This window comes from Macaca thibetana, chromosome 16 (genome assembly GCF_024542745.1).
Source record: "Macaca thibetana thibetana isolate TM-01 chromosome 16, ASM2454274v1, whole genome shotgun sequence".
Taxonomy (NCBI): domain Eukaryota; kingdom Metazoa; phylum Chordata; class Mammalia; order Primates; family Cercopithecidae; genus Macaca; species Macaca thibetana.
In genome coordinates, this window is record NC_065593.1 from 14,081,224 (window position 1) to 14,105,610 (window position 24,387).

At 53.4% G+C, this 24,387-nt stretch overlaps 3 protein-coding genes across 12 annotated transcripts in view; 2 read left to right on the forward strand and 1 right to left on the reverse strand.

The window, feature by feature from the left end:
* The window catches only part of GABARAP (GABA type A receptor-associated protein), an 83,519-nt gene that overhangs the window by 27,765 nt on the left and 31,367 nt on the right, over nucleotides 1-24,387 (forward strand). The window contains exon 1 of one of the 9 annotated variants that reach the window (XM_050765579.1): nucleotides 13,104-13,107. The exons of the other annotated variants lie outside the window; for them this stretch is intronic. The gene's annotated coding sequence lies outside the window, so the exon portion shown is untranslated. Of the gene's footprint in view, nucleotides 1-13,103; nucleotides 13,108-24,387 lie in introns of those variants that run through there. 9 annotated transcript variants of the gene reach the window in all.
* YBX2 (Y-box binding protein 2) lies at nucleotides 189-6,493 on the forward strand. Of its 2 annotated transcripts, none has more exons than XM_050765371.1 (9): nucleotides 189-511; nucleotides 1,209-1,272; nucleotides 2,690-2,723; nucleotides 3,581-3,670; nucleotides 4,230-4,514; nucleotides 4,694-4,797; nucleotides 5,052-5,229; nucleotides 5,922-6,006; nucleotides 6,109-6,493. In XM_050765371.1, exons 1-8 carry the CDS (start codon nucleotides 238-240, stop codon nucleotides 5,970-5,972), a joined length of 1,080 nt encoding a protein of 359 aa, XP_050621328.1. In that variant the 5' UTR covers nucleotides 189-237; the 3' UTR covers nucleotides 5,973-6,006; nucleotides 6,109-6,493. The 2 variants fall into 2 exon arrangements, with proteins under 2 accessions (XP_050621328.1, XP_050621329.1); XM_050765372.1 differs by having other exon boundaries at nucleotides 207-511; nucleotides 6,276-6,493.
* Nucleotides 6,706-12,781, reverse strand: SLC2A4 (solute carrier family 2 member 4). Its single transcript, XM_050765337.1, has 11 exons — nucleotides 12,486-12,781; nucleotides 11,084-11,200; nucleotides 10,800-10,972; nucleotides 10,583-10,707; nucleotides 10,356-10,471; nucleotides 10,066-10,228; nucleotides 9,773-9,960; nucleotides 9,517-9,621; nucleotides 9,267-9,368; nucleotides 8,536-8,739; nucleotides 6,706-8,017 (listed from the first exon to the last, which is right to left on the reverse strand). The coding sequence occupies exons 1-11, from the start codon at nucleotides 12,516-12,518 to the stop codon at nucleotides 7,814-7,816; spliced, it is 1,530 nt and encodes a 509-aa protein (XP_050621294.1). The 5' UTR covers nucleotides 12,519-12,781; the 3' UTR covers nucleotides 6,706-7,813.

The window sequence follows — 24,387 nt, forward strand, 5'->3', positions numbered from 1 at the left end:
GCTGGGGGCTGCTGGGCTGGGATTGGCCCGTGGTCGGGAGGCGGGGTCTGCGCGAGCGGCGGCAGCGGGCTGCGATTGGCCTCGGCTCTGTGCCCGCTGCCGGCGTGCGGGCGAGGCTCGGGGCGCGAGGACCGAGCAGGGCGGCGGGTTCGCGAGCCGGGGGGAGGGGCCGGGGCGGTGGCGGCGGCGGCGGCGGAGGAGGCGGTGGCGGCGGGGGCCGGTACTGGACCCGGCGGGATGAGCGAGGTGGAGGCGGCAGCGGTGGCTACAGCGGTCCCCGCGGCGACGGTGCCCGCGACGGCGGCAGGGGTGGTAGCGGTGGTGGTACCGGTGCCCGCAGGGGAGCCGCAGAAAGCAGGCGGCGGGGCGGGCGGCGGGGGCGGAGCCGCCTCGGGCCCCGCTGCTGGGACCCCCTTGGCGCCGGGCCCCCGCACCCCTGGCAACCCGGCGACGGCGGCCTCGGGAACCCCCGCCCCCCCGGCCCGGAGTCAGGCGGACAAGCCGGTGCTGGGTGAGGGGGGGGCGCGCACAGGGAGGCTCTGAGGGGTCGGCGGGCTGGGGGAGGGGCAGTGTGGAGCCCGGCAGGATCCGGAAAACCAAAGGCGGCCTGGCCCGGAGGCCCAGAGCGCTAACTGGGCTGGGAGCTGCGCACCAAACAAAGTGGATTCCCCTGGTGGGAAATCCTGCCGTGCCTTCCTGGGCGGGAGGGCGGGGCCGGCAGGTTCAGCTAAGGTCTTGGGGTGGAGAATAAAGCCCCAGGGTCCGGCCACGCCCCCGGGCGGGACACAGTGCCTAGTTGACTAGGTTAGAACTAGGCAAACCTCTGAGCCCGGCAAGCAGGTGCACTGGGGACCCTTGCATTGGGAGGGCTAGAAAAACCCTCAGTTATGACCTGGGGGCGGCACTTTGCAGACCAGGTGAGTACCCAGTTCTAGGTGAAGGGTCTGGATTTGTAGGATGTGAGGAACATGCCTTAGAGTTGGAAGGCTTTTTGAAAGCCTGAATCCCCTGTGTGGGTGATTTCATTTGATGGAATAGGGTAAGAATACCTTGAAGCTACTAGTGAAACCTGATTGGCTTGAAGGCAAGCTTAATAGGTTATAAGGCAGTAGGCTAGATTTTTTTTTTTTTTTGGAGTGTCTCAAAACTGAGTTCAACTCCATCTCTTCCCCCCGTCTCACTGTCCCCACTGCATCTCTGCCTGGCAGCAATCCGAGTCCTGGGCACTGTCAAATGGTTCAACGTCCGGAATGGTTACGGATTCATCAACAGGTATCCAAGGAACCCAGGGCGGGGGTGGAATGGGTGTCTTCCGAACTGGCCTGTGGGACTGGACACCCGCCCAACCTCATCTCGACCCCTGCGGAGGCACGTGGTTGCAATGTCCAGCTGATGCTGGTTGAAAGCCTTTAACCGCAGCACAAATGTGTGCTTAGTGACAAGAGGAAGGCTCCTCCACATCTTCAAGGGCAGCGGAGGATTAATGATTCAGGAACTTGGCAAACCTGGCTCTGACCCTGCCAGCTTCTCATCTCACCTTCTGGAATTGCTTCATTACTTTTACTCTGACATGCCTTTGGGGCAGAATGTATTATAGGGTTCTCTGTGCCTCAGGGCCCCCGGCGGGAATCCTCACTGATTTGCTGTTATGGCAGCACTCACAACTCAACTCCCTTAAAGAGCTCTGGCTCATTCGAGCCCCCCACCTGTTGGGACTGAGGCTGACAGTGGGGGGCAGGAGGAAGGAGCCAGAGGCTGCTGCTTTCCTTCAGTAGGCAGCCCCACCCCTCAGCACTGGGAGAGGCTGTGGCGGTGGATTCTGAGCAGAGCCGGGTCTCCCCCAGTGGGCCCTTCCCCAGCCCAGGCATCCTGCCCGGCCTGGCCCTCCTGGGAGGCCCTAGTTCACTCTTAGCATGCTGACCTTTGTGCAGATCCATGTGCTTTAAAGCTAAAACGTTTGTTCTGGGGAATGGTCTCTGTCTGATTCTGGAAATGGCAGACTGGGTGGGGGGCAGAGCACCTCCAGGAAAACTTTTCCTTTCTCCCCTCCCCCCACCCACTGGGGTTCTTGTGATAGAGAATGGGTGAATGTTTTCTTGTCTCTCACCCTTGCACCCACGCTTGTTGAGAGTGGGCCTGACCCTGGGATTCACGTCCAGGCTGAGGATGAGAATAAAGTTTGGTGGCTGTTTGGAGCAAGTTCCTGACACGTTGTTCCCTTCTCAAACTTGTTCTGCACCTCTGGCCCCCTCTGCACTTTCTGCCTCCTTGACTATAGAAGGAAGAAGACTGGAATTTTCCAAGCCTGATGGGGGTTGGGGGAGGGGTGTTGGCCAGGGACAGTCGCACCCAGCGCTGGCAGGTTGTAAGGCTAGCCTGGGGTGGAAGGTGGAGCCCAGGCAAGGGCAGAACCATCTCAGGTCCCTCAAGGTGCCTTTGCCTCCCCAGCCTGCCCTTTCCTTGTGAAGTCCAGGTTTGGCACTGAGGTTTTAAGTATACCTCTCTCTACACCAGCTTCTGGAGGTCCTGCTGGCTCTCCCTCCTACTCCCTGGGCCCTGTCTACCCCTAACTGTGGAATGCTGGAGAGGACGGGCCTACTGAGCTTAGACTGGGCAGCTAGGGGGGCCTCAGTGAGGAGCTGAGGGCTTTGTTAAAGTCCCCTCCTTAACGACCCATCCTGTTCTGCAGGAATGACACCAAGGAAGATGTCTTTGTTCACCAGGTAAGAGCTAGGTTGGCTTTCTGAGGGGAAGAACCGGCCCTCTTTGAAGGCCTTTGCCGTAATCCTTAGCAGTGCGCTCCACCATGTTTCTCCGGCTCTTCTTCACAACGGCCCGTCTGCCAGGGAATAGCTCCCCCCCATCTGCCTCGGGTGCCTGTGTCAACCACCATTAGCCGCACTTGTGTTGGGTTACTAAACGCCTGTCAGAATTGAGCATGTCGCCCCTGGGCATGGCACGCTTACTACCTCCTGGGACCTGTTAACACTCCAGGAAGCACTGAGGCAATTTTCAGAGGGAGAAGGTACTTGGGTGCAGTGGTTCTCAAAGCGTGGCCTCTGCACCAGCGGCAGCAGCATCACCTGACATCCAAATTCTCAGGCCCCAGCCCAGACCTGGTGAATCAGAGCTGGGGCTGGGGCTCCGCAATCGGTTTAACGAGCTCTCCAGGTGATTCTGATGCACGCTACAGCTTGAGAACCACTGCTTGGTGGAAAGAGCTCTCATTGGGACTGAGGTAAGAAGCACAGTGCATTTTACCCACTTTGCAACTGAAGACTGTCCCTGCCTTTTGCTTTGGAGTTCATATTTCTTGCCTCCCTTTTGAAATCCCGAGGGGTAAAGCGGGGGCGGGGGAGGGGGAAGAGTGTGTCCTGGGGATGGTGGTAACTGCACAGTCATTGCTGAGGCCCTGAGTTCAGGACTTTTCCCCTGCTAAACTTTGACCACCTCCTTGCTCCACCTTCCAGCTCTAGACCCCAAGTCAAATGTTGAATGAAATTGGGTGGTGGCCCCAGCAGGGGTGGCAGAGACTCCTATCTTGCTGTCTCACTTTTCACATGGCCTTTTCCCCAATCAGACAGCTATTAAAAGAAACAACCCCAGGAAGTTTCTGCGCAGCGTTGGAGATGGGGAGACTGTGGAATTTGATGTCGTGGAAGGAGAGAAGGTTTGGGGACTGCTATGGGGTATAGAGTTGACTAGGCGTATGGGAGGGTGGCCTGGAGGTCATCGCAGGCTAAGACTCTCCTGGGGCCAGCTCTGACCCATTCTGCAGGAATGGGACTGTGTTCTCTCACCCTGATGTCCTCCTCCTTAACGCTCAGGCTAAGGGATGTCCTAAATATGTCCCTGTTACCTGTTGGCAATGTCTGGGTTTCTTCTCTGTAGTTCACCAAGCACTTCGACGTCCGTTCTCCACGTGGGGCCCTGTTCTAGACTTTCCAAGTCCGCCTCTGTAGTAAAAAGGTGGATGCTGGCTGCCAGGCCTTTCTCCACCCAGTCATATACTCAGGAGGGTGCAGTAGCAATTATTTCAAAAGGACACGTTGCTCCTTCCCAGATGGGTGCAGATGCACTCCACTGCCACTCCAGGGTGGGTAGAAAGAAGTTAGAGGAGCTAAAGGAAAGCTGGAGAGGGGTCTTCCCCTGGAAGAAGGGGAAGCAAGTTGGGAAATGCACGTTGGCTGTTGGAGCGGATTCTGACTATTCCCTCACCACCTTCCCAGGGCGCAGAAGCTGCTAATGTAACTGGGCCCGGGGGGGTGCCCGTGAAGGGCAGCCGTTATGCCCCCAACCGACGTAGGTTCCGCCGATTCATCCCCCGGCCTCCCTCAGTTGTCCCACCACCCATGGTGGCAGAGATCCCCTCCGGGGGGACAGGACCTGGCAGCGAAGGGGAGCGGGCTGAAGACTCTGGGCAGCGGCCCAGACGACGGCGCCCCCCACCCTTCTTCTACCGACGGCGGTTTGTGCGAGGCCCCCGGCCCCCCAACCAGCAGCAGCCTATAGAGGTGAGGGGAAGCTGGAATATGGGAGCCACTTCCCCAAGTTCAGGAGAAGAGTGGGAATTAGGATAGAGACCATGGGTCCCCAAAGGAGGAGGAACTGAGGGTTGGGCAGAGCTATGGATAACCTGACTCCGGAGCAGCTGCTGTCCCCACAGCTCACCGGGGCCTTTGCATGTTCCCAGAGCACTGACGGGGTAGAACCCAAAGAGACAGCCCCATTGGAGGGGCACCAACAGCAGGGAGATGAGCGGGTCCCCCCGCCCAGATTCCGGCCCAGGTACCGAAGGTAAGACTCCCCTGCTAGGGCTTGGTCTTCCCCTTCCAGTGTTGGCTCCTTGGGGAAAGGGACAGGAGGATGGAAGGGCGAAGCTCTAGGCAGAGCCTGGGCTTCTGGTGAGAGGTGCCTTGCGGGGAGGCGGTGCTCATGGGCTGGAAGCCTGGCTCCTGGAGGTGGGGTGGGGCAGCTGGGTGAGCCCTGGGGAGGCAGTGGTCTGTCCAGGGTGTTCCCTGGTCCCCTCAGAGCCCTGCTCCTTTCCCTAGGCCTTTCCGCCCCAGGCCACCCCAGCAGCCTACCACAGAAGGTGGGGACGGTGAGACCAAGCCCAGCCAAGGTCCCACTGATGGTTCCCGGCCTGAGCCCCAGCGCCCACGAAACCGCCCCTACTTCCAGCGGAGACGGCAGCAGGCCCCTGGCCCCCGGCAGCCCGCAGCCCCTGAGGTGAGGACTTCAGATGTGGGATGAAAGAAAAGGCTGAGACCAGCTCCACCCCACCCCCTCCTTTTTTCTTTTTCTTTCCTACTCCATCCCTTGGTTCCTTCCCTCGCCTGCCCTGGCCCTCCCACCACCCTCTTCCATGCAGCCTGCTGGGTCCACCCCTGGCAGGTGTCCCCTCCTACCAGGAAGCCCCAGCAGAGGCAATCAAGCCCATGTCATGCCCCCACCCCTCCACCCGCCCCCAGTGCTTCCTGGAGCCATCGCACCAGCTTGTGGATGTGAACTGAGGGGTGTGATTGAGGGTATTAATGGGAAGGGAAAAAGTGAAAGAGGGTTGAAGTTCGGGGCTCTGAAGAACAAGTCTCAGCCCGGCGCAATAGCTGACGCCTGTAATCCCAGCACTTTGGGAGGCAGAGACAGGCGATCACTGGAGGTCGGAAGTTCGAAACCAGCCTGACCAACATGGAGAAACCCCGACTCTACTAAAGATACAAAAATTAGCCCGGCATGGTAGCGCGTGCCTGTAATCCCAGCTACTTGGGAGGCTGAGGCAGGAGAATCGCTTGAACCGGGAGGGGGAGGTTGCAGTGAGCCAAGCTCACGCCACTGCACTCCATCCAACCTGGAGTGAGACTCTGTCTCAAAAAAAAAAAAAAAAAAAGAACAAGTCTCAATTGGCCACCGCTGTTCTTTAGACCTCAGCCCCTGTCAACAGTGGGGACCCCAGCACCACCATCCTGGAGTGATTCCAACTCAAAGGACACCCAGAGCTGCCATCTGGTGAGTGGCTGGTGCAGTTGGGCAGGTGGCCAGGAAGGCGGAGGACTGGGTGGCAATAAGTCGCTGTTGTTCACAATCTGTCCATTTCCTTTTCTCTCTCAGGTATCTGCCAGTTTTTCCAACTGACCTGTACCCTACCCAGTACCCTGCTCCCCCTTTCCCATAATTCATGGCATCAAAACACCAGCTTTTCACCTTTTCCTTGAGACTCAGGAGGGCCAAAGCAACAGCCTTTTTCTTTTTCTTTTTTCTTCCCTCCCTTTATCAAGGGTTGAAGGAAGGGAGCCATCCTTACTGTTCAGAGATACCAACTCCCTCCTGTAACTCAGGCTGAGAAGGGACCAGCCAGCTCTTACCGCCTCCTGGTTATTTTTCTTCCCGCCTCACCCCCCAAGTTTATTTTTGTTTTCCCCCGGCCCCCTACCTCTGAAGCCATTTTATGACCTGTCATTTGCCACCTGAGCCTCCAGTAAAAACAAAAACAGGCTTTCCTGTGGTCTTGGTCTCTGTCTCTTCTGTTTTGGAGAATCGCTAGTAACTCACTGTTGAAGGTGGGGAGGAGGGGATGTGGGGCCGTGGGCAGGGCCTGGCATCCTTGCTCCCGTGTCTCCAGCTGTGCCCCTAGTGAAGAGTGCCCTCATCAGGGGGATTCACTGCCCCTGTGACATGGGCTGACACCTCCTCGCAGAGTGAGTATTCTGCAGATGCCAAGAGCAGTGCCCGGCACTGGCAGCTACAATTTATTGAGCATTTACTATTAATAAAGCAATGAGTAGAAATGTGAGTAGGGGCATGAGCAATGGCATCCAGAAGATTCTGAGGCCTTGAGCTGAGGCAGGATAGAGGGAGGAAGAGGGGTGAAGAGTTATGGTCCCTGTCTCAGCCCGTCCTCAAGTGCCTCCACGACAGGATGCTTGTCTTCAGCAGTCACTTTATAGAAGTATCTATATATATACATTTAGTACAACCGACCTTTGGTTTCTTCTCTCAACCCCCTTTTCAAACGTATATAAAAATATCCAAAGGCTCCTCCCAGCCCAGTGTTTCCAGGCAGCTTTTCAAATCCCCTCTTTGCCTTAGTTGGTCAAAAGCCTGTTGGTGCAGCACCCTTCCAGGAAGGGAGAGGAGGAAAGCTAGCTAGGGCTCCTTCTTGGCAGCCTTGGGGAACAATCGGGGCAGAGCCCCAAGCCTAGAGGCGGGAGCCCGCTGTCCTTCCGTCCTGCCACACATGGGCACACACCCTCCTGTTCCCTCTCGCCCTGGAAGGCTGAGCCTGCAGTGAGGGAGGCGACTCCTTTTCCCCGGAGGGGTCAAGAGAGAACCCCCTTCGCCCACAGTCTGTGTGGGAAGAAGTCAGTGAAAGTCCCAGGTTATGGGAGGAGTCCAAGGTGGTGGGAAACTGGATTTCTTGTCCCCCGTCCTGCTCTCTGCTCTGGTTTGTCCCACTGAGAAAGTCTAGACCTGTCCTCCCTCCAATCCCCCTTCTCTAGCAGGGAAGAAGGGATTCTGGAGCTGAGCCTGCGGGGGTGGGGAGGAAAGGGGAAGGGGGAAAGAAGAGGGAGGGGAGAGTGGCCCACCCTGATGGCCACGGCCTAACCACAACACATAAGTAATCCAAAAGAGTCACACGAGGGGAATGAGGGGGTGCTCAGACCACCCTTCCCCCAGCTTCCCAATTCTCCCAGGCTGCAGGGCTGCTTTTCCACCGGGAAGTAATAGGGAAGAGAGGGTTGAAGTGCTGCAGAGGAAAGGAAGGGGCCTCTGGGGTGGGTGGAGAGAGCTGGCTCTCCCCGCCCTGCCTGGCCCCTCAGTCGTTCTCATCTGGCCCTAAGTACTCAAGTTCTGTGCTGGGTTTCACCTCCTGCTCTAAAAGAGAGGGTGTCCGGTGGAAGGCAGCTGAGATCTGGTCAAACGTCCGGCCTCGAGTTTCAGGTACTCTTAAGAAGGTGAAGATGAAGAAGCCCAGCAGGAGGACCGCAAATAGAAGGAAGACGTAGGGCCCCATAGCCTCCTGGGACAGGTGGAGAAAGAGGTGTTGACAGAGTGAGGTGGGGAGGGAAGGGGTGGTTTCAGGCAACCAGGAGCTAAAGGCCTTCATAGGGAGCTGGGGAGACGACAGACAGCAGCTGCCTCCTCCAGGGACAAGGAAAATGATCAGGAATAAGAATTTACACGGAAAAGAGGATTCTCTGAACCCCAAACACTCTTTTAGTTTTCGCCCCCTTCACCATCCTCAGTTACTGCACTCAGAGGAGAGTCCCAGCTGTTTGTAGCATTCATGCAAAGCATATCATTTTATTCTTGGACTAAGGTAAGTTATGTCACTGGTGCGTTTCGGACATCTCAGTTGCTATCCAGTCTGGGTCAGCTCCCTTCCTTGCTTTATTCTGTGTAGCAGGTGGTCCACCAAAGTGACCCAAAGACCCATGGTCCGTGGCTAGAGGAGTCCCTGACTGGGAAGCAGGTAGGCTAGCTGTGTGATGCCCACCTCTGGCCTACAGTGTGGGAGGCTGGGGTGGGAGGACCTACCGCAACATACTGGAAACCCATGCCAATGATGAAGTTGCTCGTCCAGTTGGAGAAGCTAGCCACAGCCATGGCTGCCGGGCGGGGTCCCTGGCTGAAGAGCTCGGCCACGATGAACCAAGGAATGGGGCCAGGACCAATCTCAAAAAATGCCACAAAGCCAAAGATGGCCACAATGGAGACGTAGCTCATGGCTGGAACTCGCTCCTAGGAGCCAGAGAGGGAGGGTGGAGAATCCAGTTGAGGCCTTTCTGGATCCTCCCTTGCCCTCAACCCAGAGAAGTGAAATCTATCCCCCTCCCCAGCAGCTTGGGGGGGCTGCCGTCCCGGGTTAGAGCAGGCCCTTGAGCCTTTCTGAGCACTGGCGTTCTGCTGGCTATCCCAAGTGTGTTCAAGGCAGAGGAAATGTTACGGCCTCTCAGTTCTTATGACTATCAGCTCTCCCTGGGCTCTAAAGCTGGGTCTTTAGGAATGATGGTTCCTGAGGCTTGACAGGGGCTCTCCCTCCTGGCTGCCAGAGTTGTGCCACAGCTGCCTCCCAGTGCAGCCTAAATCCCTCAGGAGCAGACCACAGTCCCAGCAGATTCTGGAGCCAGTCACCCACAGTCCTGGTCCAGAGCTGGTGCCAGGATTGAAAGTGTGTGTGTTAAGAAGGGGACCTGGCTGGTCACAGAGACTCTCAGGACCATTCCCGTGGGCTGGGCTGCTAGCCCCTCCTAGCCTCCAGGCCTTACCAGCAGGAGCAGAGCCACAGTCATCAGGATGGCACAGCCACACATGCCCGCCAGGCCCAGAAGATGGAGCGTCCGGCGCCCTGCCCGCTCCACCAACAACACCTGTGGGGAGAGTCAGAGCTTGACCGGAGCCTTTCAGGCACGGGACGTAGGAGGGGCTGCGTGGGTGAGGGCAACCAAGAGCAGGACCTCCGGGACACCCAGGGATGTGAAGCCAGTGACTCGGGCCATTCCAGAGGTGAGCAGTTACCGAGACCAAGGTGAAGATTGTGTTGACCACACCCGCTCCTATGGTGGCATAGGCAGGCTGGCCTACCCCTGCTGTCTCGAAGATGCTGGTCGAATAATAGAAAACCTAGAGGTGGGGGAGAAGAAGAAGTGATGGCAGGGATGTCCCTTCCTCTACTCCAGCCACGACAGGCTGAGTGTTGGTGGAGGGGGTTTGCTCCCAACTCCTGTCTCCCCTCCCTGGGCTGTGCCCTGCCTGGAGGCTGCTCCACACATACAGCATTGATGCCAGAGAGCTGCTGGCTCAGCTGCAGCACGACCGCAATGATCAGGGGCTGCCGGTGGGTATGACTGCCCAGGAGCTGGAGCAGGGACAATGGCCGCTCACGCTCCAGCTTCCGCTTCTCATCCTTCAGCTCAGCCAGCACTCCAGAAACATCAGCCCAGCCCGTCAGGCGCTTCAGACCTGGAGGAGGGAGGGTCAGGCCTGAAGGGACCTGAGAGGAAGCCAGGTGCTAGCAAGACAAAGTGGAGGCATGGGCCTGGGTCAGGCTGCAGCAGGAGAGCTTACTCTTTCTGGCAGGTCCCTCGAGATTCCGGATGATATAGAGGTAGCGGGGGCTCTCGGGACAGAAGGGGAGCAGGACCAGCTGCAGGAGGGCAGGTAGCACTGTGAGGCCCAAGAGCAGTGGCCACAGGCTGGCAGTGCCCAGCAGGGACTCCAACCCCAGCACCTGTGGGAGAAGGTTGGGAAAGAAGGCAGGTCACTCAGCCCTCCCGCCTTACCTCAGAAGCACACCGTATTCTCCACAGCTCCACCCCAACCACTGCCCAGGCGCCCATGAGGCCCGTCCCGGTTACCTGGGCGATCAGAATGCCAGTGACGATGGCCAGTTGGTTGAGCGTCCCCAGGGCACCCCGCAGGTGAGTGGGAGCAATCTCCCCTACGTACATGGGCACCAGTCCTGATGTCAGCCCTAGGCGAGGGAAGAAGAGAGGGCTGAGGGCAGGTGTCCACTCCCATCTGAAAGCCCAGGTGTGGTGAAAGACAGCAGGGTGCTAGGCAGGGCTGTGGTGCCCGTGAGTACCTGAGTAGGCACCAATGAGGAACCGTCCAAGGATGAGCATTTCATAGGAGGCAGCAGCATTGGCCAGGCCCATGAGGCTGCCCCCCAGCACCGCCAGGACATTGTTGACCAGCATGGCCCTTTTCCTGGCAGGCAGACAGAGTGAGGCTGTGAGGGTGAGGGCACCCAGCGGTGGCTCCCTTCCTGTTTCCCCCACCCCTGCCCTCCAGCTCCGAACCTTCCAAGCCACTGAGAGATGATACCAATGAGGAAGGAGGAAATCATGCCGCCCACGGAAAAGATGGCCACAGAGAGGGCCCAAAGGGTGGTGAGCGTGCCTGGCGGGATGGAGCTGGGTCCCTCAGGCCCCTGCCTCCCCAGCCACGTCTCATTGTAGCTCTGTTCAATCACCTGGGAGACAGCAGAGGACAGATTTACTGCAGACCCTCACCTTTCCACCACCCCTGAGACACCTGTCCTCCTCATTTGGGTACCCCCACCCTGCCAGCAGCAGGCCCTCACCTTCTGAGGGGCATTGATGACTCCAATGTTGTAGCCAAACTGCAGGGAGCCAAGCACAGCAGAGAACACAGCAAGGACCAGGGTCCCAGTCACTCGCTGCTGCGGGGGTTCCCCATCCTGGACAGGCAGACACAAAGACACAGCATGTCACATGGAACAATGATTTTTTTTCCTTCGCTAGCGGCCCGGGCCCAGCTGGAGCCTGAAGATACTGGGCTCCATCCAACATGTTGGGTGAGGGAAACTGGGCCATATTAGGAATTGCACAAAGATCTCAATGTAAACAGGAGCTCAACTTCAACCTGGGCATAAAGGAGAAACTGGATGTTTGAGTCCATAAGGCAGAGAAATGTTTCAGAATTTGTCTCAAAATTCTTCTGTGACCTTGGGACAGGCTTGGCCTTAAGAGCTCAGATTTGTGTGACCTTGGCCAAGTCACTTCCCTGCCCGGAACCTGAGTGTCCTCTGTGAGATGTGGGTGATGTTTCCTGCCTTGCCTACCTATCTGTGAGAGTGTTGTGAAAATCAACATCACATGTTAACAGTATCCGTGACAGTGCTGGTTTCATAAATTGACAAGTGCATTATTTGCATTATTATCATCAGCCACTGTCCTCTTCCCTCCCCTCTGGGGGTTCTGTCAGCCAGCTCCAGGAGGACCCCAACAGGACCAAGAAGTGCTGCTCCAGAAAGGACATCCCGGTCATCTAGGGGTGGCCTTCTCTATCTGTGTCGCAGCCTGCCCTCCCCCTGTAAACTACGTGCAGGGAGGGCCATCCAGGAGTTCTGCCTGGGAGAGCCATGCCCAGGGGAGGAGGGCAGGAAGGTGGTGTGAGGGGCGGTGGCAGTGGTGGCCGCTCGCTGGCGGCACAGACTGTCTCCAAGCGGAAACCTGAGCTGGGGGAGGGGGGGCTGACAGTCCCCTCTGCCCCTCCACCAACCGTGGGGCCAAGGGAAAGTTCAGCGTCTTGGAGGGCGGCCAGGAGTGGGGGTGGGGGCCCACGGAGAGCCTCCGGTCCTCGAAACACTGCCCGCGAGCGGAGACGGACGGACAGCTCCCGGAGGGCAAGACCCGCCTGGATCTGCTTTCCCGAGTCGGAACGAGGGCAGAGTGTCCCCAATTCCGGAGCGCCGCGCCGCCTATTAGGCAAGGGGGTGAACCCTGGCTCGCAGAATCCACTTGCTGCCTGTGCCCCGAAAGGCCCTCCAGACCCACTCTGCCTCTTGGTAGGATTGGAATCTCACAGTCACGGGTTGTCCAGGCCGGGTATAAATAGCCAGCCCCCCACCTTCACCCCCTGCGCCTGCGCATGAACCACCCCCAGCTGACCCCAACCGCGACCCCCAGCCCAAGAAAAGCGCTACCCCTGCCCCCCGCCCCGCCCCTCATGATGAATCCTACTTCAGAGCCTATCTGTTGGAAGCCCGACGGCATCTCGTCTTAGAAGAGCTGGACGCGTAGCGGCGGCGAAGATGAAAGAACAGATCCGGGAGTCTCTGGCCCCGGCCTGGCGCGCAGAAGCTGCGGGGGCCGTGGGGGTCCCGGAGTGACGAGCGCGGGCGGGCCCAATGGGACCCACAGCCACAAGCCAAGGTGTCAGAGAGCAGTGGGGCTCCCGCGGATCTGACCGAGCCGGGCTGGGAAAAAAGACGCGAGGAGCCCCCTCCACCTCGCTTCTGCCCCCGCGGGCCACGCCCTTCACAGCACCCATTGGCCAGGAGCCCGCACACCCCAGAAGGCCACGCCCCCTCCGCCTGGGGTTTAAAGTTTGGCTGGAGTTGGTGGGGCCGGCCAGTAAGGCCACGCCCCTCCGCGTGGCTGGAGAGTCACGCCTCTCGGGTTCCCGCCAACATCCGACTGAGAAGTTTTGAGAAGAGTCCCCGGAACAAAAGGCCCCGCCCACCCACGTGTTAGGACTCCGCCCACCAGCTAGGATGCCGGGCTGCAGAAGCTTCTTAAACTCTGCGGGTCTGGACTGTGGGGTCGGAGAGGAGAGGACAGGCCAGGTGTACTTGCCCCGGGGAAACTCCAGCGGCCTGAGACGGCTAGCGAGCCGGCTTGCGGGTTGAGAGAGGAGCAATGCCCCAAAGTAACCCGGGGCGGCTATTTTTAGCTCCCACATTGGGAGCCTCCAAATGTCAGGTCCCGGGCGTCCCAGCCTGTCCCAGGCGGGGGCGGAGAGACAGGGAGATGTCCGCGACATGCTTCCCATGCGAGTGTGGCCCTGGGGGCCAGAAAATTCCGTTCCCAGAGCGGGTCTGGTGGCCGGGCTGCTTGGTCCTGTCTTTCAGTGCCTCCCTGCCCCGGGCGCTGCCTATCCCGTCCTTCCCCTACACACATTCCCCAGGTTGGTTCCTGGAGCCGGTCCGAGGGACAAATGGTCACACCGACCACACCACCAGCCCTAAGGTCTCTGAGCCTCTGAGGTCTCTGAGCATATGCTGGCCGCGTGGACGACACGCTCTCTGGAGGCTGCTCCGGGTTTGGATCCTCGGCCAAATTCTGCCAGGCAGGAAGTGCGCGACCTAGGGTCGGCGCGTGGGGAGAGATAACCGAGATACCCAGAGCGTGGAGTGTCTGGCTCAGAAAACCGGCTTCGGAAGCGCAGGGCTGTGGTGCCACCTGGAGGGCGAGCGAGGAGCCGTAGTGGATTGCACTTGGAATCTCAACCCACTCTCTCTTGCCTTTCCGTCACCCTAAGGCTTCAGGGACATGTAACCCAGGCCCTTCTCTGGAGCTGCAAATCCAGGTGTTCGTTACCGCCTGGATGTGGCAGCTCTAGTGATCAGCATGTCCAAACCTGTTCCTCCTCCTAACTTCCTTATTTCAGTGAATTACCCGCCCAGTCACCTCTATGGTAGAAGTCATGCGCGATTCCTCCTCTCCTGCGCCGCTCTCCCCGTTTATCCAGTTAGTTTCCAACGTTGGTGCTTTGACCTCCAAAATTCTCTCATGTTCATCCGATATTCCCTGTGGCGGCTGCCACTTCAGTCCAGATCACCATCACCCTCACTGGTCTTCCTGCTCTTCTTTCCTTTATGACGAGGGCAGAGAACAATTTTCAAAGGTCCAATCTCATCTCTCATGCAAGAAGTCACTGTCTCTATTGCCCCAACTGTCAAGTTCAAATCCCTTTTCAGAGTGAACTCCTGTCTCTCTTCTCCGATCTCTGGCTTAACCTATCTCTCCTGCCTCTCCTTCTATCTCCTTCGCCTCCTGTTCTGGGCAATGCCTAAGTCCTTATTGTACCCAGAACACGCTGTGCCGTTACACCCCTTCTTGATCCCTTTGCTGCACTAATCCCCTGCAAAATATGGAATGCCGGCTGGGCGCGGTGGCTCACACCTGTAATCCCAGCACTTTGGGAGGCGGAGGAAGGCGGATCACCTGACGTCAGGAGTTTGAAACCAGCCCGGCCAACATGGAGAAACCCCATCTCTGCTAAAGATACAAAAATTAGCCAGGCGTGGTTATGCACACCTGTAATCCCAGCTACTCGGGAGGCTGAGGCAGGAGAATGGCTTGAACCCGGGAGGTGGAGGTTGCAGTGAGCCGAGATCGTGCCCCTGCACTCCAGCCTGGCGACAGAGTGAGACTCCGTCTCAAGAAAAAAAAAAAAAAAAAAAAAAAAAAAAAAATCCGGAATGCCAAAGGACTCCTCTTCTTCCTTCAGAGAAAGCTTCCCCACCCAGCTCCTGCTCCACAGGTTCACTTCATTTCCGGCTTCTGGGGACCTTGATCCCTGAGTTCCAGCACAGAAGACTGAACAAATGACACAGTTCTTATCACACTGTCTTCATTGATCTATTTCTCATTTTTATTTTTGTTTTTGTTTGTTTTGAGACGGAGTTTCGCTCTTGTTACCCAGGCTGGAGTGCAATCAAGCGACCCTTGGCTCACTGCAACCTCCGCCTCCTGGGTTCAAGCCATTCTCCTGCCTCAGCCTCCGGAATAGCTGAGATTATAGGCATGCGCCACTAGGCCTGGCTAATTTTGTATTTTTAGTAGAGATGGGGGATTTCACCATGTTGGTCAGGCTTGTTTCCAACTCCCGACCTCAGGTGATCCACTTGCCTCGGGCTCCCAAAGTGCTGGGATTACTGGCGTGAGCTACCACGCCCAGCAATTTTATTGGTTTTGAGTTGAAGTCTCTGTTGCTCAGGCTCGAGTGAGAGGCACAGTCATGGATCACTGCAGCCTACACTTCCTGGGCTCAAGCAGCCCTCTCACCTCAGCCTCCCAGGTAGCTGAGACTACAGGCTTGAGTCACCACACCCAAATGCTTATTTTTTTTTTTTTTGAGACGGAGTCTCCCAGGCTGGAGTGCAGTGGCGTGATCTCGGCTCACTGCAAGCTCCGCCTCCCGGGTTCACGCCATTCTCCCGCCTCAGCCTCCCAAGTAGCTGAGACTACAGGCGCCCGCCACCACGCCCGGCTAGTTTTTTGTATTTTTAGTAGAGACGGGGTTTCACCATGTTAGCCAGGATAGTCTCGATCTCCTGACCTCGTGATCCACCCGCCTCGGCCTCCCAAAGTGCTGGGATTACAGGCTTGAGCCACCGCGCCCGGCCGCTTATTTTTTTTTTTTTAATTATCTATTTCCATATCCATTTCTCATTTTTCCTCCTTCAAAAGTCAATTATTCCAGGCTGGGTGTGGTGACTCACACCTGTAATCCCACTGTTATCCTAGCAGATTAGGAGGCTGAGACAGGAGGATCACTTGAGTGAGACCGTCTCACAAGAAAAAAAAAAAAAAAGTAGATTATTGCAATGCATTAAATGTTCATTTGTTGGCCGGGCACGGTGGCTCAAGCCTGTAATCCCAGCACTTTGGGAGGCCGAGACGGGCGGATCACGAGGTCAGGAGATCGAGACCATCCTGGCTAACACGGTGAAACCCCGTCTCTACTAAAAAATACAAAAAACTAGCCAGGCGAGGTGGCGGGCGCCTGTAGTCCCAGCTACTCGGGAGGCTGAGGCAGGAGAATGGCTTGAACCCGGGAGGCGGAGCTTGCAGTGAACAGAGATTCGGCCACTGCACTCCAGCCCGGTCAACAGAGCAAGACTCCGTCTCAAAAAAAAAAAAAAAAAAAAATGTTCATTTGTTTTTCTTTGTGCTCTTACAAAATATACATCATTTTGTGTGCAAAGCTTTTTTTTCCTTCTTTTTATGAGACACAGTCTCACTCTGTCACCCAGGCTGGAGTGCAGTGGGGTGATCTCCATTCACTGCAGCCTCTGCTTCGCAGGTTCAAGTGATTCTCCTGCCTCAGCCTCCCGAGTAGCTGGGATTACAGGCTCGCACCACTGTGCCTGGCTAATTTTTGTATTTTAAGTAGAGATGGGGTTTCACCATGTTGGCCAGGCTGGTCTTCAACACCTGACCTCAAGTGATCTGCCCACCTCAGCCTCCCAAAGTGCTGGGATTACAGGTGTGAGTCATCACGCCCGGCCCAAACATTTTAAATTTCTGTAAATAGCATCTTGTTATATATTTCACTCTGATCTTATTTTCAGTAACCATGATGTTTTTAAAATCCACTTGTGTTGTATGATGATCAAAGCTATGGCTGCACTATACTTTACAGCATGAGTTGCATCACACTTTACCTGCTCACAGTCCCACTGAGGAGCACCCATTGCGCCTCCAGTTCTCAACCACAACAAATAATATGGCACTGGCTGGGTGCGGTGGCTCATGCCTGTAATCCCAGCACTTTGGGAGGCTGAGGCTGGCAGATCACCTGAGGTCAGGGGTTCAAGATCAGCCTGGCCAACATAGTGAAACCCTGCCTCTACTAAAAATACAAAAATCAGCCAGGCGTCACCAGGCGCGGTGACAGGTGCCTGTAATTCCAGCTACTAGGAAAGCTAAGGCAAGAGAACCATCTGAACCCGGGTGGTGGAGGTTGCAGTGAGACGAGATCATGCCACTGCACTCCAGTCTGGGTGACAGAGCGAGGATCCCTCTCAAACAAACAAACAAAAAATGAGATCAGGCTGGGCACAGTGGCTCACGCCTGTAATCCCAGCACTTTGGGAGGCTAAGGTGGGCTGATCACCTGAGGTCAGGAGTTTGAGACTAGCTGACCAACATGGAGAAACCCTGTCTCTACTAAAAATACAAATTTAGCCTGGCGTGGTGGTGCACGCCTGTAATCCCAGCTACTCAGGAGGCTGAGGCAAGAGAATCACTTGAACCAGGGAGGCAGAAGTTGCAGTGAGCCGAGATCGCACCATTGCACTCCAGCCTGGGCAACAAGAGCGAAACTTCGTCTCAAAAAAAAAAAAAAAAAAAAAAAGAGAGAGAGAGAGAGATCAGTTACTTGTCAGATTTAGGCATTGCAAATACCTTCTCCTTTTCTATTATCTCTATATTAATTTTTCCTTTGTGAACTTCATGAAATAGATTTATTTTTTTTTCTTTTTTTCAGATGGAATCTGGCTCTGTCACCCAGGCTGGAGTGCAGTGGCGCAATCTTGTCTCACCGCAACCTCTGCCCACTGGGTTCAAGTGATTTTCTTGCCTTAGCCTCCTGAGTAGCTGGGATTACAGGTGTGAGCTAGCACATGCAGCTAATTTTTGTATTTTTAGTAGAGACGGTGTTTCGCCATGTTGGTGAGGTGGGTCTGGAGCTCCTGACCTCAGGTGACCCACCCACCTCGGCCTCCTAGAGTGCTAGGATTATAGGTGTGAGCCATCGCTCCTGGCCAGAATAGAAATTCTTAATTTAAGTGTAATGAAAATGACCATTTTTTTCTCCTTATGGTTTGTGATTGCTGATCATTTGTATATATTCTTTCCCAACTCTGCACCACAGATGTATTCTTTTACATTTTCTTCCAGTAACTTTACAGTTTTACTTTTCACATTTAGGTGTCTTCTTGATTCTTCTGGAATTCATCCTTGTTTTAGGTGTTAGGGATCCAATTTATTTTTCTCTTTAGTGAACCACTTTTATCATATATGAAATTCTGATGTATGATGTAAGGGTCTGTCTCTGAATTTGTATTCTGTTCCATTGATGTATTTGTCTGCTCTTGCACAAGTTGATTTTTATGATACTTTGTAGCAAGTTTAAATTTCCGGGAAAGGCAAGAGATTTCTTGTTACTCTTTCTTTCTTTCTTTTTTTTGAGACAGAGTTTTCTCTTGTTGCCCAGGCTGGATTGCAATAGCCTGATCTCGACTCACTGCAACCTCTGTCTCCTGGGTTCAAGGGATTCCTCTGCCTCAGCCTCCTGAGTAGCTGGGGTTACAGGTGCCCACCACCATGCCTGGCTAATTGTTTTGTATTTTTAGTAGAGACCGGGTTTCACCATCTTGGCCAGGCTGGTCTTGAACTCCTGTCCTCAAGTGATCCACCCGCCTCAGCCTCCCAAAGTGCTGGATTACAAGTGTGAGCCACCGTGCCCGGCTGTTACTCTTTCTTTTCACTATAGACTTAATATTTGTTGTTTTTTATTGCTCTATACAAATTTGGGGATACACTTAACAAGATCCTTTAAAAAAAAAACTTGCTTACATAAATTTAATGTTTTTTTTAAAAAAAAAAACTAAAACAACAGTTGGATTTTTTTTTTTTTTTTTTTTTTTGAGATGGAGTTTCGCTCTTTTTGCCCAGGCTGGAGTGCAATGGCGCCATCTCGGCTCACTGCAACCTCCGTCTCCTGAGTTTGAGCGATTCTCCTGCCTCAGCCTCCCAAGTAGCTGGGATTACAGGCGCCTGCCACCACACCAGGCTAATTTTGTGCATTTTTAGTAGAGATAGGGTTTCACCATGTTGGCCAGGATGGTCTCGATCTCTTGACCTCATGATCTGCCCGCCCCGGCCTCCCAAAGTGCTGGGATTCCAGGCATAAGCCACTGCGCCCAGCCTATCTTTTCTTTTTTGAGATGGAATGTCGATCTTGTCACCCAGGCTGGAGTGCAATGGCACGATCTCAGCTCACTGCAACATCTGCCTCCCGGGTTCAAGATATTCTCCTGCCTTGGCCTCCCAAGTAGCTGGGATTATAGCATAAGCCACCACTATGGGCTAATTTTTGTATTTTTAGTAAAGATGGAGTTTCACCATGTTGGTCAGGCTGGTCTTGAACTCCTGACCTCAGGTGATCCACCTGCTTCGGCCTCCCAAAGTGCTGGAATTACCGGCATGAGCCACCACACCTGGCTGCCAGTTGGGTTTTTATTGGTAGCATTTAATTATAAGTTATTCTAAGGACAGTCGATATCTTTATAATATTAAGTCATCCCATTCAAAAGCATGGACTATTGATTTATATATTCAGGCTGTCATCTATGTATTTTATGAGAACTAAAAAACATTTTTCCACTAAAGTTTTAGGAATTCTTGGTTAGTTCCTAGATGCCTTATAATTTTGTCACTGATGCAAATTGAATGTTATTTATTTATTTATTTATTTATTTATTTTTGAGACATAGTCTCACCCTGTTGCCCAGGTTGGAGTGCGATGGTGAGATCTTGGCTCACTGCAACCTCCACCTCCCTGGTTCAAGCAATTCTCCTGCCTCACCTTCCCGAGTATCTGGGACTACAGGCGTGTGCCACTACGCCTGGCTAAGTTTTTGTATTTTTAGCAGAAACGGGCTTTCACCATGTTGGACGGACAGGCTGGTCTCCAACTCCTGACCTTGTGATCCACCCGCCTCGGCCTCCCAAAGTGCTGGGATTACAAGTGTGAGCCACTGGGCCTGGCCATTGAATGTTATTTTTTTTATTTTTATTTTTATTTTTTTTGAGACAGAGTCTCGCTGTGTCTCCCAGGCTGGAGTGCAGTGGCGCGATCTCGGCTCACTGCAAGCTCCGCCTCCTGGGTTTACGCCATTCTCCTGCCTCAGCCTCCCAAGTAGCTGGGACTACAGGCGCCCGCCACCACGCCCGGCTAGTTTTTTGTATTTTTAGTAGAGACGGGGTTTCACCATGTTAGCCAGGATAGTCTCGATCTCCTGACCTCGTGATCCACCCGCCTCGGCCTCCCAAAGTGCTGGGATTACAGGCTTGAGCCACCGCGCCTGGCCAAATGTTATTTTTATTATTCTTTTTCTTTCTTCTTTTTTTTTTTTTGAAACAGAGTGCCACTCTGTTGTCCTGGCTGGAGTAGAGTGGTGCAATCACAGCTCACTGCAGTCTTGACCTCCTGGGCTCAAGAAATCCTCCCACTTCAGCCTCCCAAGTACCTGGGACTACAGTTGTGCACATACCACCACGCCCAGCAAATTTTTGTATTTTTTTTTTTGTAGAGATAGGGTTTCCCTGTGTTGCCCAGGCCGGCCTAAAACTCTTGGGCTCAAGTATCCACCCACCTTGGCCTCCCAGAGTGCTGAGATTACAGGCATGAGCCACTGTGCCTGGCCTTGTTTTTTCTTTTTTTTTTTCTTAACATTTTCTGGTTGGTTATTTCTGGTGCAGTAAAATACTGGTGGTTTTTTTGTTTATTTGTTTTATAGGTTAATTTTGTACACAACAACCTTTATGAATACCCTTGTTGGTTCTACAGTCTTTCTGTTGATTTTATTGTATTTATTTATTTTAAGACGGAGTTTCAATCATTACCCAGGCTAGGGTGCAATGGCGCTATCTCAGCTCACTGCAACCTCTGCCTCTGGGGTTCAAGCAATTCTCCTGTCTCAATCTCCTGAGTAACTGGGATTACAGGCATGCACCACCATTCCTGGCTAATTTTGTATTTTTAGTAGAGGTGGGGTTTCTTCAAGTTGGTTAGGCTGGTCTCGAACTCCAGACATCAGGTGATCCACCTGCCTTAGCCTCCCAAAGTGCTGGGATTACAGGCGTGAGCTACTGCGACTGGTGATTTTATTGGTTTTTCTAAGTAGATGATTATACTACCTGCAAATAATCAGGGTTATTGTTTTGTTTTGTTTTGTTTTGTTGTTTTTTTGAGACGGAGTCTTGCTCTGTTGCCCAGGCTGGAGTGCAGTGGCGTGATCTTGGCTCACTGTGACCTCTACCTTCCAGGTTCAAGTGATTCTTCTGCCTCAGCCTCGCAAGCAGCTGGGATTACAGGTGTGAGCTACCACCTGCAGCTAATTTTTGTATTTTTAGTAGAGATGGGTTCACCACGTTGGCCAGGCTGGTCTCGAACTCCTCACCTGTTGATCCACCCACCTCGGCCTCCCAAAGTGCTGGGATTAGCCATGAGCTACTGCGTCCGGCAAATAATCAGTTTTATGTTTTCCTTTCCTATCTTTGCACTACTTGTTTCTTTTATTTTCTTGTAGTACTGCTCAAGACCTCCAGGATTTTGTAAAATAAGGGTGGTAACAGTGGACATCTTTGTTTTTTTCCTCAATAATAAAAGAGATCAGTCTAACATTATTCCTTAAGTATAAGAATTTCCTACCTAAACTTTGTGTGCTAAGGGTTTTTATGATAAGCAGATATTGAACCTCATCAAATCCCCTTTAAAATTCTCATTTGAAATAGCCATATGATTTTTTTTTCTTTTTTTCTTTTTTCTGCTTTTTTGGTTTTTTTTTTTTTGAGATGAAGTCTCACTCTGTCACCCAGGCTGGAGTGCAGTGGCGTGATCTCGGCTCACTGCAAGCTCCGTCTCCTGGGTTCAAGTGTTTCTCCTGCCTCAGCCTCCCAAGTAGCTGGGACTACAGGTGTGTGCCACCACCCCTGGCTAATTTTTTGTATTTTTAGTAGAGATGGGGTTTCGCCATGTTAGCCAGGATGGTCTCAATCTCCTGACCTCGTGATTCACCCACCTTGGCCTCCCAAAGTGCTGGGATTACAGGCAAGAGCCACTGTGTCCTGCTGATTTTTTTCCTTTAGTCTATTATTTGATAAACTACATTGATGGATTTTGTAATTTTTTTGTTTTGTTTTTTTTAGACAAAATCTTGCTGTGTCACCCAGGCTGGGGTGCAGTGGCACCATCTCACCTCACTGCAACCTCTGCCTCTCAGGTTCAAGCGATTCTCCCGTCTCAGCCTCCTGAATAGCTGGGACTACAGGCGTGCGTCACCACGCCTGGCTAATTTTTTTTTTTTGTGAGACAGAGTCTCGTTCTTTCGCCCAGGGTGGAGTGCAGTGGTGCTATCTCGGCTCACTGCAAGCTCTGCCTCCCAGGTTCATGCCATTCTCCTGCCTCAGCCTCCTGAGTAGCTGGGACTACAGGCGCCCGCCACCACACCTAGCTAATTTTTTGTATTTTTAGTAGAGACAGGGTTTCATCGTGTTAGCCAGGATGGTCTCGATCTCCTGACCTCGTGATCCACCTGCCTTGGCCTCCCAAAGTGCTGGGATTACAGGCGTGAGCCACCGTGCCCGGCTGAATTATTTGATATTTTTAGTAGAGGCGGGGTTTCACCATGTTGGTCAGGCTGGTTTTGAACTCCTGGCCTCATGTGTTCTGCCCATCTCAGCCTCCCAAAGTGCTGGGATTGCAGGTGTGAGCCACTGCTCCCAGCCTAGTTAAGTAATATTTTATTAAAGACTTTTGGGTCTATATTCATAGATTAAACGGGCCTAAAATTCATTTCTTATATTATTCCTAACTGATTTCAGGGGCAAGATTACCCTAGCCTCATAAATGAGTTGGTCACTTTTTCACTTCTTTCCCAAATCTGTATCTCAAATATTTACTCCAGAATGAACCGTAGTGGAACACTTAGCCCAGCCTCTTGTTTCCCAAGTAGGCAAAAACATTATCACTCCTATTCGATAGATGAGATGGTCAAAGCCCAAGGATGAAGTCCTGAAGGAAGCAGAATTAGAACCTGGAATATTCCATCTGCCTTAAATCTAATCAGTGACCAATTACTTTATAAATAATGCTGCAAGTTTCCAGTTAATTTATGTATCAGTTTTCAGAACTCAGAACATTTTCCTGTAGAAACAAACAAGTTGGTTGGGTTTTCATACGAGGTTGTTTAACTCATAATGTCATCATCTACCATCCCATACTGTTGTGTATATCCCCTAATATCACCCAATCTTCCAACCAGACTTGACTTTTCAAACTTTTCCATTGTTACCTCTGGACTCAATGTCTGTCATCATCCTTGTAAGTCCATCCTCTTCTCTGAACCTCCCTTTCCTAGACCTTACTGGAACCTGGCGTCTGGAGGGCACACTTCCCTGGCAACCCTCTTTACAGAGACTTGTTCATCGGTCTTTGCATATTGCAGAGTCAAGTATGAGTATTGCTCCCTAGTGCTGCGTCTAGACCCTTTTTTTTTTGTTTGATTTTTGAGATGGAGTCTCGCTCTGTCACCCCGGCTGGAGTACAGTAGTGCAATCTTGGCTCACTGCAACCTCTGCCTCCCGGGTTCAAATGATTCTCCTGCCTCAGCCTCCTGAGTAGCTGGGATTACAAACGTGCACGACCACGCCCAGCTAATTTTTGTATTTTTAGTAGAGACGGGGTTTCACCATGTTGATCAGGCTGGTCTCGAACTCCTGACCTCGTGATCTGCCTGCCTCGGCCTCCCAAAGTGCTGGGATTATAGGCGTGAGCCACTGCGCCCGGCCTTAGACCCTTATTCTTTCTTCATCTTTCAAAATCCTCTGCTCTTTGAAATTAATGTCTCAAACTATATGATCTGCTGCCTCTACTTGTTGCGAGGGTCTTCAAACCTGGTTGTTCAGCCACATTCACTGATAATGTTAGCACCTGTGGCTCATCCTCTTCCTCTTTTCACCTATTTTCCTCACATCATCGTTGATAACTTCAGAATCCATCAGGGCAATCCATCGTGGCCTCTCCGCTCCTCAGTCTCTTCTCCAGTGATCTTCCTCTTCAGCCCATCCTCAGACCTCTACCCTAGGCTTTGTTATCTCTAAAAACAAACTCTCCCAATTTTTTTTTTTTTGAGATGGAGTCTCACTCTGTTGCCCAGGCTGGAGTGCAATGGCACCATCTCGGCTCACTGCAACCTCTGCCTCCTGGGTTCAAGCGAATCTCCTGCCTCAACCTCCTGAGTAGCTGGGATTACAGGTGTGCACCACCATGCCCGGCTAATTTTTGTGTTTTTAGTAGAGACGGGGTTTCACCATGTTGGCCAGTTTGGTCACGAACCCCGGAACTCAAGTGATCCGCCAACCTCGGCCTTCTAAAGTGCTGGGAATTTCTCTCTTGTTGCTCAGGCTAGAGTGCGGTGGCATGATCTCGGCTCACTGCAACCTCTGCCTCTGGGGTTCAAGCGATTCTCAGTCGCCCGAGTAGCGGAGATTATAGGCACCCACCACCATGCCTGGCTAATTTTTTTATTTTTAGCAGAGATAGGTTTCACCATGTTGCCCAGGCTGG

Coding starts and splice junctions, on each gene's coding strand:
- YBX2 (XM_050765371.1), top strand. CDS start 238: ATGAGCGAGGTGGAGGCGGCAGCGGTGGCTACAGCGGTCCCCGCGGCG. Junction 4,515..4,693: donor ACCAGCAGCAGCCTATAGAG/GTGAGGGGAAGC, acceptor GCATGTTCCCAG/AGCACTGACGGGGTAGAACC. Junction 5,230..5,921: donor GGCAGCCCGCAGCCCCTGAG/GTGAGGACTTCA, acceptor GCTGTTCTTTAG/ACCTCAGCCCCTGTCAACAG.
- SLC2A4 (XM_050765337.1), bottom strand. CDS start 12,518: ATGCCGTCGGGCTTCCAACAGATAGGCTCTGAA. Junction 8,740..9,266: donor CTGTGGCTCTGCTCCTGCTG/GTAAGGCCTGGA, acceptor TCTGGCTCCTAG/GAGCGAGTTCCAGCCATGAG. Junction 8,018..8,535: donor TGGGTTTCCAGTATGTTGCG/GTAGGTCCTCCC, acceptor CACCTGTCCCAG/GAGGCTATGGGGCCCTACGT.